The sequence below is a fragment of the Rissa tridactyla genome, chromosome 8 (assembly GCF_028500815.1).
Source record: "Rissa tridactyla isolate bRisTri1 chromosome 8, bRisTri1.patW.cur.20221130, whole genome shotgun sequence".
Lineage (NCBI taxonomy): Eukaryota > Metazoa > Chordata > Aves > Charadriiformes > Laridae > Rissa > Rissa tridactyla.
This window is the reverse complement of record NC_071473.1, coordinates 45,226,338-45,240,249: the sequence shown is the minus strand read 5'-3', so window position 1 is coordinate 45,240,249 and position 13,912 is coordinate 45,226,338. Positions and strand designations below refer to the sequence as shown.

Here is a 13,912-nt window from a genome sequence, read left to right as displayed (position 1 = left end):
CCCCCGTGGGCAAACCTGATGGCACCAGCGGGGTTAAGGAGCACCCTAACGAATGATAGCTCCAAAATTAACGAGCATCCAACATCCGCATCAACTTCTACACTGACGAGGGAGGCAACAGGAGCCCCTTTGCTTTTAAAATCCGCGGTGAGCAGCTGAGCAGGGAAGCGTCCCGGGGTGGCACAGCAGCAAACTTATGGCTGGAAACGGTTAAAAGCACATTTTAATCTTCTCCTCTTCAGGTCCAGCAAAGCGGACGCGGCTGTCGGAGAACGAGAGGATGGGGACGGGAGGAAACGGGCTTTTCATGCCGCCCTGTTTGCAGAAGGTGCCCGCGCTCTGCTTCAGTCTGTTTTTCTTGGGGATTGAGGAAAACTGTTCAAACATCCTCAGCGGAGCCAGCGGCGCGGTGAGTAGGAGTCATGGATGGGGAGTGCCGGCCCCGGCGAGGTTCCGCTTCAGGTGTCGGCCTGTAAAGCCAAAAATCACAGCCAAGGGTCAGGGAAAGGTGCTGCCCCGGCACCGGAGCTGGGAGGGAGCAGGGTTGGGCGATGGAGGACCACGGGATGAAGCCCCAGCTCAGCTCTGGGCTTGCACCAGGACAACGCTGCATGTGGATGGCAATCCCTGGAAGCTGCCTCCTCCCAGGAATGCCGCTCCTGCAATTTTTATTCACAAACTCCCGCAACATCCATCTTTTCAGGGCCATGGAGCCATCCCTTCCCTGTTGGAAGCAAAGGCACAGCCCGAAGCCCTGCTCCGCTCCCTGCAAAGCCACGTCTCTCCTTCCGTCTCCCCCCAGTCAGTAACTGGGAAGGGCTGGAGCTGAGGAAGACCTTCCCCAAAGCCACCCCAGCCACTTCAGAGAGATGCGGGATCAGCACAACATTTTTGGCAGCTGCCACCCACAAGCTGGACCCGAAACCACGGGAAGGTGCAATGCGGCAGCAGCAGAGGACGGAGGGCAGCGTAACAGCCCCGGGTGCTGCTGCTCGTCAAGCAAATGCGTCTGAGCAGGGGCAGGCACTGGTTCCCAGTTAGGCAGGTGGCACCGAGAGCTGGGACGAGGGCTGGCTGTGGCACCTGGCTCCCAGGAAAGGCTGGGGATTTACAGCCGGTAGCATCCCTGTGGGCTCACTTTGATGCTCGCCCCCCCCCGCCCCGACCACCTCCTGCCCAGGAAAATCTGACCAACACAATTTTTCACCACCCGGGGTTTTCCCATGGAGGGAAAGCTGGGGAAGGACTACATGGAATTTTATATTATGGCTGGAAAACTTTCCACATGACAAAGCAGCTCCTGGGGAGCAGATGTGGGGCTCTGCCCCCCCGGCCCCGGCCAGTCCAGCTGCCCTGGGGAGCATCCCGCATTGGCAGAGTGAGGAGGTCCAAGGCACTGCACCGCACTGGGATCGCACTGGTAAGGGGAAACTGAGGCAGGGAGTGGGGGGAAGAGATCTGCAGACCCCCTGGGTTGTGCCTGAGATGTCGGGATCTTGCCCCAGAGAGGCCACGAGCTCCGGAGCGCAGCGGGGAGACGGATGCTGCGGAAAAGACCCAGCTTAGAGGGATAGCACCTGGCTCCGTCCCAGGCACTTGGCTCAGGCTGGGAGATTAAAGGTAGCCAGCCGGGCTCGTCTAATGGGAAACATAAACCTCGGCTGCCGGTGACCTGGAAGGGCAGCACCTTTCCCAGAGACCTGCCCCTCCAGGATTAACGGGGGTTGCCAGAGCAAAGCCCAGGCTTATTCCCAGCCCGGCGAGACCTGTGTCCTCGCTGACAGAAGCGGGGGTGGCTTGGTCATACGCTTTGCGGGACACCAGGGAAACCCCGTGGGGATTCTGCCCCCGCCACTGCGCTGCCTGCGGAGCTTCCCGGGAGCCAGCTTTGCAGGGAATCTGGCCTTTGAGTAAAGGGGAAGAGACGGCTGCTGAGCAGAGAGGAGTCTGCAGCCACCAGGCCCAGGGGTTTAGCCCATCCTCCTCTGCATCCCTCCCTGCTGGCACCCAGTGCCCTCGCGAAGGGGCAAACCAGAAAAATAAATATATGTATGTATTAGAAATGCAAGAGGATGCTGAAACCAGCAGCCACAGCCGTGGTGCGACACAGGATTTCATTCAATCGCCCCACAGAGCCGGATGGAGCTGCAATGGGTTAAATATTGCCTGGCCCACTGCCCCAGGGAGAGCCGGGATGTTCCCAGGTGAGATGTGGGGGAGCAGGATGCTCTCCCAGCCCGACCCCATTGAGTTCAACCACAGCCCCGCACATCGGAGCTCCGCAGGCAGTGGGGTGGGAAAGCATCCCGCTGCCGGAGAGGTTCCCAGCCAGCCCCGGCCTGAGGAAACGACAGGTACGTCAGGTCAGGCGGGCGAGGGGAAGGGCAAGGAGGGATGAGCGGCGCAGGAAAAAAGTAGCAGGTTGTGGGTGCTCCTGTCCCAGGGTATCACCAGCCCTGGCGCGCCACTGACCGCCCCCAGCTTCCGTGCCGATTTAACACCCCGCGTCACGCAGCCCTCCCACGCCGCCATCCCCCCGTCACGCCGGGACCACGATTAGGGCTGGCACGAATAAGCTGACCGGCGGCGAGGATGCTCCGATGGCTGGAGCCCGGGGAGGCCGTTCGGGGGAGCCCTCTGACGCGGGCGCAGCTTAGTGGGATTAGCGGGCTGTCGGACGTGACTGCGAGGCAGTCGCCTGGTGCTAATTAAAGACAGGATATATTTAGGCACCCGGTTATCCCCTGCCTTTCACTTATTTTTAGCTCCCAGGCTGCCAAGCTGGGGTGGCACATGGGGAAGGGCACGGCTGCGGGGCAGGATGGATCCGTCCCCGGATGGTCCTTCCCATCAAGGGCTGGAGGGGACCCCAGCCCCATGTCCTGGCTGGAGCTGAGCCCCCGCCGGAAGGAGACCTCTGACCGCACTGTCTGCAAACCCCAAAATACAGCCACAGCCCCTGCCATGAGCCAGGCACAGGACTAATATGTCCCCAGGGCTCGTCACCAGCTCCAAGTCCCAATGCGGTCATGGGATTCCTGGCCGCCACAGAGCTGAGCAGCATCCAGGGGTGGCCAAATTCCCCCTTAGGTGGCCCATCAGGTAGAGCCTCTCCCAGAGCAGCGAGACTGGGCACGCAGATGGGTCAGAGTATCACTCAATAAATGTGAGCTGGAAAAAAAAACCTTCCGATTTATTTATCCATTAAATCTTTTGGCTCCAGGACCAGGTGCCCTGCACCCTCAAGCCCAAGGACAGTGTCCAGAGCCATGCAGGGCCATGGGCTCCCATCGCCTCGGCCACGGCTCGCCCCGGTTCCCTGCTGCCCATCAGAATTAGCTAGCCCATTTGAGCGGGTTTACGATAATCATCAAATAACTGGTTCATTGACAGCATGTCAGGCTGAGAAGACAGACTGAGCCCTCGTTTGCTGATTGCTAATTAGCTTAACATTCCTAATCCCTCATTAGCGCCTATGAAGTAAGCTCTGAAATATGAGGTCAGCCCTAATCAGCATTTAAAATATAAAGCCCACTGGCACATGATGGAGGCGGGAGAGGGGGGGCAGTACCGGGGGCTTCCATGGCCAGGGGGAACGAGGTTGCACAGGGCAGAGCCAGACGCGAAGGGTTAAATCCTGTGGAGCCACAGACAGCTGCTCACCACCCCAAATCTCAGCGTCCCCGCACTCGGTGAACGTCCGGGCTCCACACTGGGGGCAGGCGGTGCCATTCGGGGTGACAGCCATGAGATGTCCCAGGTTCCCCTCAAGTCCCATTCCTTGCTGTGCCCAGCTGGACATCAGCCCCAGGAATCACAGCATCCCTCTGCCGCACTGAAACCTCTCCCTTTGCCCCCTGAAACCAGGCTTTCCCCGCTGGAAAACTCCAGATGGGCCATCCCACTTGTGTCCCCGAGGACGGGCGGCAGGAGGGATGGAGGAGCAATCAGCCACGGTAAATACCCTCGGCAATTAGCACCATGTCCCTGCTCTGGGGCTTTCTAGAGCGGAGGGAGACGGTGGGTTTTTCAGGTGGGTTTTAACCCTGGTGAGCTGAACGTGTCCAAGTGGAGACGACAAGTCCAGGGTGACACATACGACATCCCTGGGACAAATTCCAGGCAAAAGCACCTGCAGGCGAGGCTGACCTGGCCCCAATCCCCCTGCATCGGAGGGACCGTGGGCCACCAGCTGCCAGGGACGCTGCCACTGTCCCTGCTTATGGCTCTTCTTGCGCCATTTCTTGGGGGGCAACTGGGGAGCACCCCCACACTTGTACCCCACACCCAAGGGCGGCTACAACCCCCCCCAAAGCGTGGGTGTGTCCCCATGGGCTGCTGCTGCATCTTGGCACTGGGGGCAAATGAGCCCCCAGGCTGCAAAGCCTGGAGGATTTGGGGGCCTGGAAATGCCGCTGCTGTCAGGGGGGTGACCCAGAGGTCCAGGCAGCGGCTCGAGGGGATGGGAACAGCCCCATGGCTGCAGGTCACAGGCGGCCACCAACCCCACCATGCCAGGCGAGGCCAGAGGAGAAACATCCCCAGGAAGGGACAGAGGAGCAACGCCCCGAGAGAGCCTGGTTCTGCCAGTAAAACCCCGATTTGAAGCAAAACACGTTGAATTTCTTTTTTTTAATGCACACAAAGGCACAATAAACTCATCCTCCCACAAGGCTGACAGGTATTATTGGGCATCATCTGGCCAGTAACAGCTTTCCAGGTCCAACCTCCCTCCAAACCAAGCGGGAATCAGCACTTTGCAACCTGGGTCCCCTTTTAGCTGCAGCCAGCGCCTGGGCTGGGGGCTGAAATCCCACGTGTTCCTCTTCTGGCAGCTGGTCTGGGGGGAAATGGCCTGGCCCAGTCTGGTCTCACCTAAACCCAGGCGAAGTCAGAACCGTAAGCTCACAGGAGCATCACGCAGTTCACCGGGATGGACAAACCCTCCCAGCCCCGGGGACGTGCCCCTCGCTCAGCTTCACCCTGAAGGACACTGCTGCAAAACCTCCCGTGGGGCGACTTTTCCCTGCTCACAAGGCAGCCCAGCCCTCCCGCACCACTTATTATTATTATTAAAAGGCCCAAAAAAAGGGGGAAGAGGCTGGCAGAGGCGACAAGCCCTGATGTCCCCCGGTGCTGCTGCTGCAGGTGCCAGAATTTGACGGGGCCACATGTTGCTGTTTGGTGCATCCAACAGCAATTCCAGCTGCACTTTCCCTCCGGGGCAGGCTGTCAACAGCTAGGGGCTGAGCACCCCTACGGGTTGTTTCGGCTTTCCCCCTAATTCCCATCTTTGAAATTCCTGGTAAGCTGCCTGCCGGCAGCGGGACTTTGCCCGGGGTCTCGCTCGCACCCTCTGATCCCAGGGGAAGGATTCAAATCTCAGTGTCAGCATCAGGGAGCGGGCATCAAAGCACCCTGAGCTGCCCTCGTGCATGCCGTCATTCAGGAGGAAAACGGCCCTGATTTGCTGCGGCTTAATCCTCTGGAAGAACAAACTACTGTGGACTAAGGGCAATTTATTTCTGACTAGGGGAACCTCTACAGGAGGGCTGCGGACTTTAAACCTAACCCTAATGAAACTCCAGCTACTAAGTCTTAAAAAAGGAGAAAAGCGGGATGTTCCCATGAAGATGTAATTTGAAAAGCTCTTGTTGCCATGTCTCTGCTCGTCCCCAAGGAGCGGGACGAGAGCGATGCTCCTGGACCCCTGCGGCGGTGGAGATGATGCTCTGGACTCGGTCCCTGGGTCACGGCCAGCCCTTGCTCTGCACCAGGTCCCTGCCCAGAGCCATCACAGCCTCCCGCCGTGCCAGAGAAAGGCCATTTTGCTCAATGCTGCAGGAGATGTAACAACCTCCTCTCCCTCTGTGCCTCCTGTCCCTTCGAGCCGTGCCGTCCCTCTCCACGTGGGCAGGAATATCACTCTTTTATGAACTGACGTCAGCAATGACGACCGCCGGCGCAGCGAGAGGCTGCCGGCAGAGGCACCGCAAGTCTCCCGTGGATGGAGCTGTGCTTCGTCCCCAACTTCTGCTCGGCAGCTTCCCCGGAGAACGAGGACACGGGATGTTTTGAACATCCTCGGTAGCAGCGAACAAGGCTGAGTCCAACCCCCCAGACACCAGCGTCTCCCCAGCTCTTTATTTCCAAGGAGAGGAACAAGCCTTTGAAGGCTTTTCAGGTGGCGAGTGCACACCTGCGGATGTTAAAAGCAAAGGGCTGGTTTTGGAAAGGTTTTGGGTGATATATTAGCACGAGAGCCTAAATAAGTGGGTGCACAAAGGGGCTACGTAGCTCCTGCTGCCTCGTGCCGTTTGGCTAATGCAAGCCAATGCCGTTCCCGTGCTGCTGGCAGCTGCTGCCCTTCGGATTTTATGTAGTTGCACATCATTCATAGGCCCATCAGCTGTGGTGCTCAATGGCGGTCAGTCCCGTCCTCTCCTTGTCTGGCTGTTTTCTTCTGTTGCTCAGCTACGTTTTTTTACCCCTTTAAGTAGGGACTGACCAGGAGGACCCTGCATTAGCCGAGACACAGGACACGATACACTTCAGGGGCTCTCGGTGGAGGCTGGTAAATTCTGGGCTTGAGTTTCAGCGTGGAAAGGTTTGGCTTATCCATACATCTGGCCCATACATCCCAAATAGCCAAAGGGCAGATTTACTCCGACACCCAGACACTCCGCTGGCTATTTTCTGCCCTGCCAAGCAGCCGGTTGAGCCGGCGGGTTGAAGGCGCAGCACCCCCCACCCCAGTCCTTCAGGGAGACCAAACAAGAGACACACACGAGTTTGAATTTATGTATAAAAAAAAAAAAAAAAAAAATTATTTATTTTGGAGGAGGATTTGAACATCGACATGCAGGTACAACATGAATAAAAATTATTGCACCGCTATTATGTGGCAATTGTTCAAGTTTCTAAAAACACAGAAATTCCACACTTTCTCGTTACCTAGGTAAGTGCTGAGTGACACGGCTCGGCAGAGCCCAGCTCGGGAGGTGCTCTCCCAGCCACCTGGATATGGTAATCGAACACAACGTAAACACACACTTCTGTCAAATCTTCTACTAGAAGTACAGAATTATCCTTCACATCCAGTAAGAGAAAACCAGAGAAAGACTTTATCCTCCCCTCTTTGGAAGAGAAGAAAAAAAAAAAAAAAAAAAAAAAAGATTTAAAATACTCCAAATCACACCTTAATGCAAGTGTGGCAACCAAAACCACTGGTCACTCCTACCCCTTCCCCGGCAAGCACTCTTTAGTATATTAGCAGCCAAAGGCCTCTGACATTCGGACCCAGGAGTGGCCGTTACAATGCTAAAGTCTAATATTTACAATAAATATCATCCATTTCTCTCAGTTTGCAACAGTAAGAGACAAAGGGTAAAAATAACACTGAAATGAGGCATGGGGCAGGACGCAGGAGCAGAGAGGAGCTGCAGAGGCTGGAACCAGCTTTGATGCCGTCATCCCAGCAGGGATGAGAAGCGGGAGACACATCCAAGCCAACAGAAGGAAAAGAGGGAACCGAAGCAGGAAAGCAGGGTGTTTGGATGGTTCCATGCACGGCTCATTCACCCAATGCACACCACGCGCACGCAACTTCCACTTCCCGCCCGTCCGACTCGGGGTTATCCACGGAGGCTGAGCCCTCGGCTCGCTGAGCGCATCGCTCGGGTACCGCGGGTCCGATCCCGCGCTGGGGAAGGCACTCTTGCTCTTCACACACAGCTCTTACAGCACCTCGCTCCTCCCCAACACGTTTTTGCGAGCTTATTTGAGAAGGTATTTAAGCAATTAGCAGAGCAAGGAATAAGTCTTGGATAATAAACCTGGTTTATTAGCAAAATTTTATAGAAAAAGTCTTTTTGCCCAAACTTTTTGCTAAGGTGCACTGTCTAAATTTGACAGAAGGTGGAACCGGGATGACAGTGCACCTGGCACTCTGAGGGAAACTGCAGGACTGACCAGGAGCAGGGGGTACGGGGCTTCACTAGGATGCTTCCCTGGTAACGCTGCTTGGCTTTGGCTTCCAAAAAACCTGGTTTTTTTTTAAATTGCACTGATCGCTTTCTGTACCATAGCTACAAAAGAGGTGACGAAATATACCTCACCTCTTCTTCGGCCAAACCAGGCAAAAGCAGCAAAAGCTGGGACACAGCGAGGTTTTTCACTCCTCTCTTTATGCATGAGAAAGGATAAAACTCTACGATTCAGTGCTGTAACCACCGGCTGCGAAGGGAGGGAGCCAGCGGCTAACACAGCTGGTACCTCCAGAGGGTCCCATCCCAACCTGCTGGGATGAGCCAGGTTACAAAGTCCTCTCTCCTAAGAGCGGTGGTTGGCTTTCCCCTTAGGTTTGTCAAACGCAGAGCCCCTCATGGATGCCCCAGGAGCACGCTCACTGGAGGAGCCGTGCCACCGCAAGGAGAAGGAAACAGGCACCTGCCACACAGGGAACAGCCAGGTCGGACCACGTTCTCACCAGCTCCGGGCTCACCACTAAATTGATACAGAGACTTCCATCTTGCCAAGGTTAGGTGCTCTCAGGAGATAAGCTTGAGGCTTGTCTTTGCAATTACTCAGGATGCTGAATCAATTTTTCACTGTTCCTGCTCATTTTACCATATAGCGTACTGCCAATCGGACCTTGTTTCTCAGCAATTTTTTATTAGATCAACCCATCGGGGAGGAAACCGGCCAGATAATCACCAGATCCCGCCAAGTCTGTTCCTTACTTGCTATCGCTCCAAATCAGCACAGAACGATGCTCATCAACAAGAGTGCTTGGAGAGGCTGGAGATACCCAGGACCTCGACAAGGCAGTGGAAATACTGCGGTTTATAATCGCAAACCAAGTGTATACGTGTAGGCTACGAATTCCGGGAAAAAGAGCAAAGAGACAGCGCAGCAGGCTCTGCTCTCAACACCGTCACAGCAAGATTTATTAACGTGTTATCTGGGAGCGTTGAGGCTTTGGTTAGTGTATCAACAACACCACACATGTTCACACAGACGCACGGAGTAAACGCGCATTTAAACATGATTTAAAAATAAAATAAAAAAAAAAAAAGATCAAACCAAACCAAAACTTGGTCCAGAAATGAAATCCAAGCAGCCAAAATCAAGTATATAATGGGGGGAAACAACGGTTATACAGAAAGAGGCAGGGGGAGATTCCAGAGATTTCGGTGATTTGTGGATTGAGCTGAAACCAAGTCGAAAGAGATGGAGAAAATATATTCCTATATGAAACCATATTTGCATGTAGGGGAGGCGAATCAAAACTTCCAAGTTCAGAAAAAGCCAAGACAATGAAGGCGGCGTCATGAAATCAGACCAAGAGAGGCAGGTTTTAGCTTGAAATACTGTTGCACAGTCAATTCTGCTTCTAAGGGAGTCAGCCAGTGAGCAGGATACTAGACCTCGCGGGTGATCCGCAGGGAGATACACTCAGACAAGACTAGAATAAAAGCTGAGCACAATCTGGGACAAATGATGGGAGTGTTCATTGAGAGGAACCTTTAATTGAAGAAATGGCTTACAGTGCTACAGGTATCACCACTCGACACGTTTATTGGTGTGTTATTACTGATCTACTCCTCAGCAAAGAGCACTGTTATCCAGAGTCGGTCACACATAAAGCAAAGCAATGTCTAAACCTAAGAGCAAAGAGTAATTTTTTTTTAATGGAAAGTGACCTCAGCAGTGGAAATGGTCTAGCTATCAAAGTTGAAATCTTAAAATATCACATGTGTTTTGAAGTCTGCTTGCAGCTTGTCCACAGAACTTGAGGAGTCAGAACTCTTCATAGGTTTGTTTTTTTTAGTTTTTAAAACGGGCAGATGCAGAAAACTCAGCAAGTTTCCCAAGCCCCAATTCCGAAATGTTAAGGAACACCTTAAAACCCCTACCTATTTAGACTCACCAAGAGAAGGAAAAGTCTCCAAAGGTCATTTATCGTTGAGATAACTTTGCCCGAGACACACTGGAGAACACGCGACTACAAATTTCTCTATCTTAAAATCGACCTACAAGGCACCCCTTTCCCGGGGTCATTTATTCCGAGGCAGGGCAAGTTATGAATTGAAGCCAGAGAAAGGGAGATAAAATATCACTAAAATTTTAAAAACAGAGGGAAAAGTTGCCATGTGTCCCATAAAGGATAAGTAAAAACGATCCCAAAAAAACCCAGCTTACGGATTGGAGATTTCTCTTTCTGATAATTCCATTGAAAACTTAATTTTAATTGGTATTAAGAGATGACAGTCCTCTCTCTCTGTCCGACCCTTCCAGCCAAGTCCCTCGCCTCTGTATCCGCTAAGGATGCATGGAGGGCTGGGAATGCACATGGTGACAAAGAGGTTCTACTTGCACCGAAGAGGATTTGTAGTTCCAGAACAACTTGCGGACAAGAGAGTAGTTTCTTCTGCTTGTCAAAGGACATCGGATTGTAAATTCGAAGGAAAAAAATTGTGAATTTCAATGAAATTCAAAAGTAAGCTGCCTTTTTTTGTACTCAGAATTTTTGGGATCTCAAATAAATGTGGAATTAGAGGGAAGAGCACAACCGGCCCTCAACTTGGGCAAAATGAAAGGTCTGGAAGGGAAAAAGAAAATAAAAATCATCAAACTGTTTCTTAAGCCCTGCTTTAAAGATACCCTGTTCTAAAGAGACCTCAAACGGCAAGCATTACTGTGTACAAAAATAGAATAGCAAGGATGAAAAAACACAAAAAACAGTATGAAAAAAACCCTCCCAAAAATAGATGTACACAAGTTCTATTTTATATTAGTGTATATTACAAAATTCAAACATGCAGTCTCTATTTTGAATGTAGAACGCTCCAGTCCACGTGTACCGGGGATGCTGCTATGTTTTCTTTACAGCACCATCATGTGACAGGGGAAAGTCTTGTATTTTTAACTGATTTCCAACCTCTTTGCTTTTTGCCTGCGCGGGAGTCCCTTCTTTACAGGGCCTCGTGCTGCCATCTGGCAGAGGGGAGGCTCTCAGAGCTGCTTGTCCAGGAGCGTGAGGCGGCTCTTTCGACGGAGTGATTTTGCAGCTACCTCCCAACGCTTCAGATGTTTTAGCGCTGCAGAAAGCTGCCTCCTTTTTTGCCACCACGGGACACGCTGCCGAGTTTAAGGACTCTGCGCAGGACCCACTCCTCATGGTCAGACCGTCTGTGCTAGATAGTTTGGCTTTCTCTTGACACGCTCCTGCTTGTGAAGTTTCCTGCTTTTTTTGTTTGGAATCTCTCTCTTCTTTACAGGAGGCTCCCAAATGGGGGAAATCCTTTCTCTTTTCCACCTCTCCGGAAACAGATATACTGAGCTTCAAAGGGCCTAACACGCTCTGAGCTAGTGGCACTAACTGAGACACGGAGAGAGCTCTTTCGAAAGCACCGGGGACGAGGAGCGTGGAGGACGCGGGACCTGCCGGGCTCGTTTTGCTGGCGGCTGAAGCACCCTCTGCCTGGGACAAGCTGGGCTGCTTTTCAGTACTAGGGCTTTTTCGGGACGTTTCGCTCGCGCTTCCCGGAGACAGAAACGAAGTGCTGTGCTGTTGTGCAGGCTGAAGGGTCTCCTTGCGATCCTTCTCACCACGATCCACGGGGCTCGCCGAGAGGGGAGGGCTCACGCTTGCCGTGCACCACGAAGAAAGTGCCAGCAGAGGTTTGGAATCCTGTTTTTTCTGACTGCTTTCTGTTAGCAGAGGGTCTTTCAGGTCAAGCTTACCACACGAGGCCCCTGAAGAGTCACCTTCTTCAAGTCCCAGGAGTTTTATAGATGGGCACTGTACATGTTCTGTGCGGTCTATTGTTTTTTGAGTACTTGTAGTTCTCCCTAGGTCTTTGATTGCTTCAGAAGACTTGTCTTTTGGACCAAGACACTCAGAAGTTTTGTTTTCTGGCACTTTCTGTTCCTTTGCAGCTGTTTCTGATCTTAGGAATGGCTTTTCTGAATTAGCTAATTTTTCTGGAGAAGTTCTTGGGGGGACCTCTGATGGGGAAGGGTGCACGCTGATTTGCAGTGGCTCTGAAACAGCCTTGGCTTGTTGATTGCTTCCCTTCTGCAAATCTTCTGTACCTTTTGGATCTTCAGGTAGAAAGGCATCATCTTCAATACTGTCTTTGCTTTCCAATTTAGACGAAAACTTATTATCCTCATTAAAAGAATCTGAGCCTTGGTCTCCACCGTCAGGGGGCTTGTCCAGTCTTCTCCCATCCTGACTATCTTCTGAACCATCATCCGTTTCATCTTCGGAAGAATCTACTTCTCTGATGGCCTCTTGCTTTTGCAGAGACTCCCTCCTCTCCACCCTGTCCTGCCGAATAGCACCCAACTTCCGAGAACCCGGCTTCTGCAACATCCCTTTTTCCGCCAGCCCAAGTTTGCCACCCGTTGTTTCATTCGCAGATTCTTGTAAGCTCTGGAGACTGGGATCCCTCTGTAGCATCTCCTTCTTGAATTCCGAGTGAGAGATATCCAAGCTGTGCTTACGCGAGGAAGCCAGCTTCTTCTCAGAAGAGGACAGCGAGGCAGCCAGTTTCTCGGCCGATTGCACTCTCTTTAGCAAAGGAGACCTCGGGGGCTCAGCACTTTTGGGGCGAGAAATTTGTCTCACCAGCGGTGGAGAGGAGTGTAGTTTTACTGGAAAAGACTGAATAATACTGGAGCTGCCAACTGAGTGTCCCGGTAAAGGAGATGGGGAGCGCTGCGGTGACGTGGACTGTGGGGTTGGTGACGGAGTGTGAGCTAGCGGTGACAGAGGGATGTTTCCCGCAGATTTACGCCTTGGAGATCTGTACTGCCTTTGAAGCTTTGGTGCTAGTCCATGCAGAGAGCTGGGTCGGATGTGTCCAGAGCTGGCCGGAGAATTGGGAACACTGGAACTGGGAGAGCTGCTCTGGGAAGAATTGCCACCAACTTGAAAGAGAAGAAAAAAAAAAAAAAGAAAAAAAGAAAAAAAAAGGACTAAGATGATTAATATATATTTGGCCATTAAAACAAATTATTGAAAATAAGACATGCAAAGCGAAGACAAAATGCCATGTTACCACAAAGCACTGCAGTAATATCACACGGTAATATTGCACGGCCTCTGACGGAAAAGTCACATCATTGTCACACAACACCAGAATATAGTAAGAAACACTCTGCTATCAGAACGTTTTTTTTCCTGAGAAAACCTCCAAGTGGATGAACCACGTGTTCCATTACTATTCTCAAGATGCAAATCTCTTTATTCCACCAGCTGATTCAATTTTCAAATATGACTTTGCCACACTGTTTTGATTCCTTTTCTCCGAACTAATCTAGAAAATGTGTCAAACTGCTACAAAAACACCGCAACTTACAATACACGTTTGCATCAAAGTGAAAGGATGCTGTAGTACAGCAAATGCATTCTTAAAAGGATGTATGGATTTTCATTTTTAAATGAATCAATGAATGAGAATATATCCATCCTTAAGGTAATCGACATGACAGCTGTCATTTTATTTCACAGACTTGCTGCCTGCTGCTGCGTATTTTACTTCAAAAATTAATCAATAAGCAAAAATCTTCTCCAAGTTTTTTTTCTGTTTGTGTGGATTGTTGTTGTTTTTTTTGGTTTGTTTTGTTTCTTTTTTTACCTGAGTGTACAGACTCGGGAGTGGATCTGTAACTCTGCGTTGGCGACCGAGGAGACAGGTTGTGAGTTGGAGAGCCAGGCACGCTTTCTCCAGAAGACAGAGAGCGGTTTAGTGAAGATAAACTCCGGCTGGTGTGAAGCAGCGATGCTTGTTTAGTGATCTTCCTCAACAAAGAACTCTTCTTCTTACTGTGGAAGAGCATTCAAAAGTTGTTTACAAGCCCAAATGATTTATTTACCTTTATTGGCATATTTCAGTCAATT

At 51.7% G+C, this 13,912-nt stretch overlaps 1 protein-coding gene across 31 annotated transcripts in view; it reads right to left on the bottom strand.

Moving 5' to 3' along the window:
• Positions 1-9,553: 9,553 nt before the first annotated feature.
• Positions 9,554-13,912, bottom strand: part of MAST2 (microtubule associated serine/threonine kinase 2) — a 226,634-nt gene continuing 222,275 nt past the window's right edge. For all 31 annotated transcript variants that reach the window (XM_054210749.1, XM_054210738.1, XM_054210728.1 and 28 more), the window contains 2 exons: positions 13,650-13,837; positions 9,554-12,939 (listed from right to left, as the gene is read on the bottom strand). In XM_054210749.1, the coding sequence (XP_054066724.1) occupies positions 10,877-12,939; positions 13,650-13,837 (2,251 nt within the window). In that variant the 3' untranslated portion in view covers positions 9,554-10,876. The remainder of the gene's footprint in view (positions 12,940-13,649; positions 13,838-13,912) is intronic.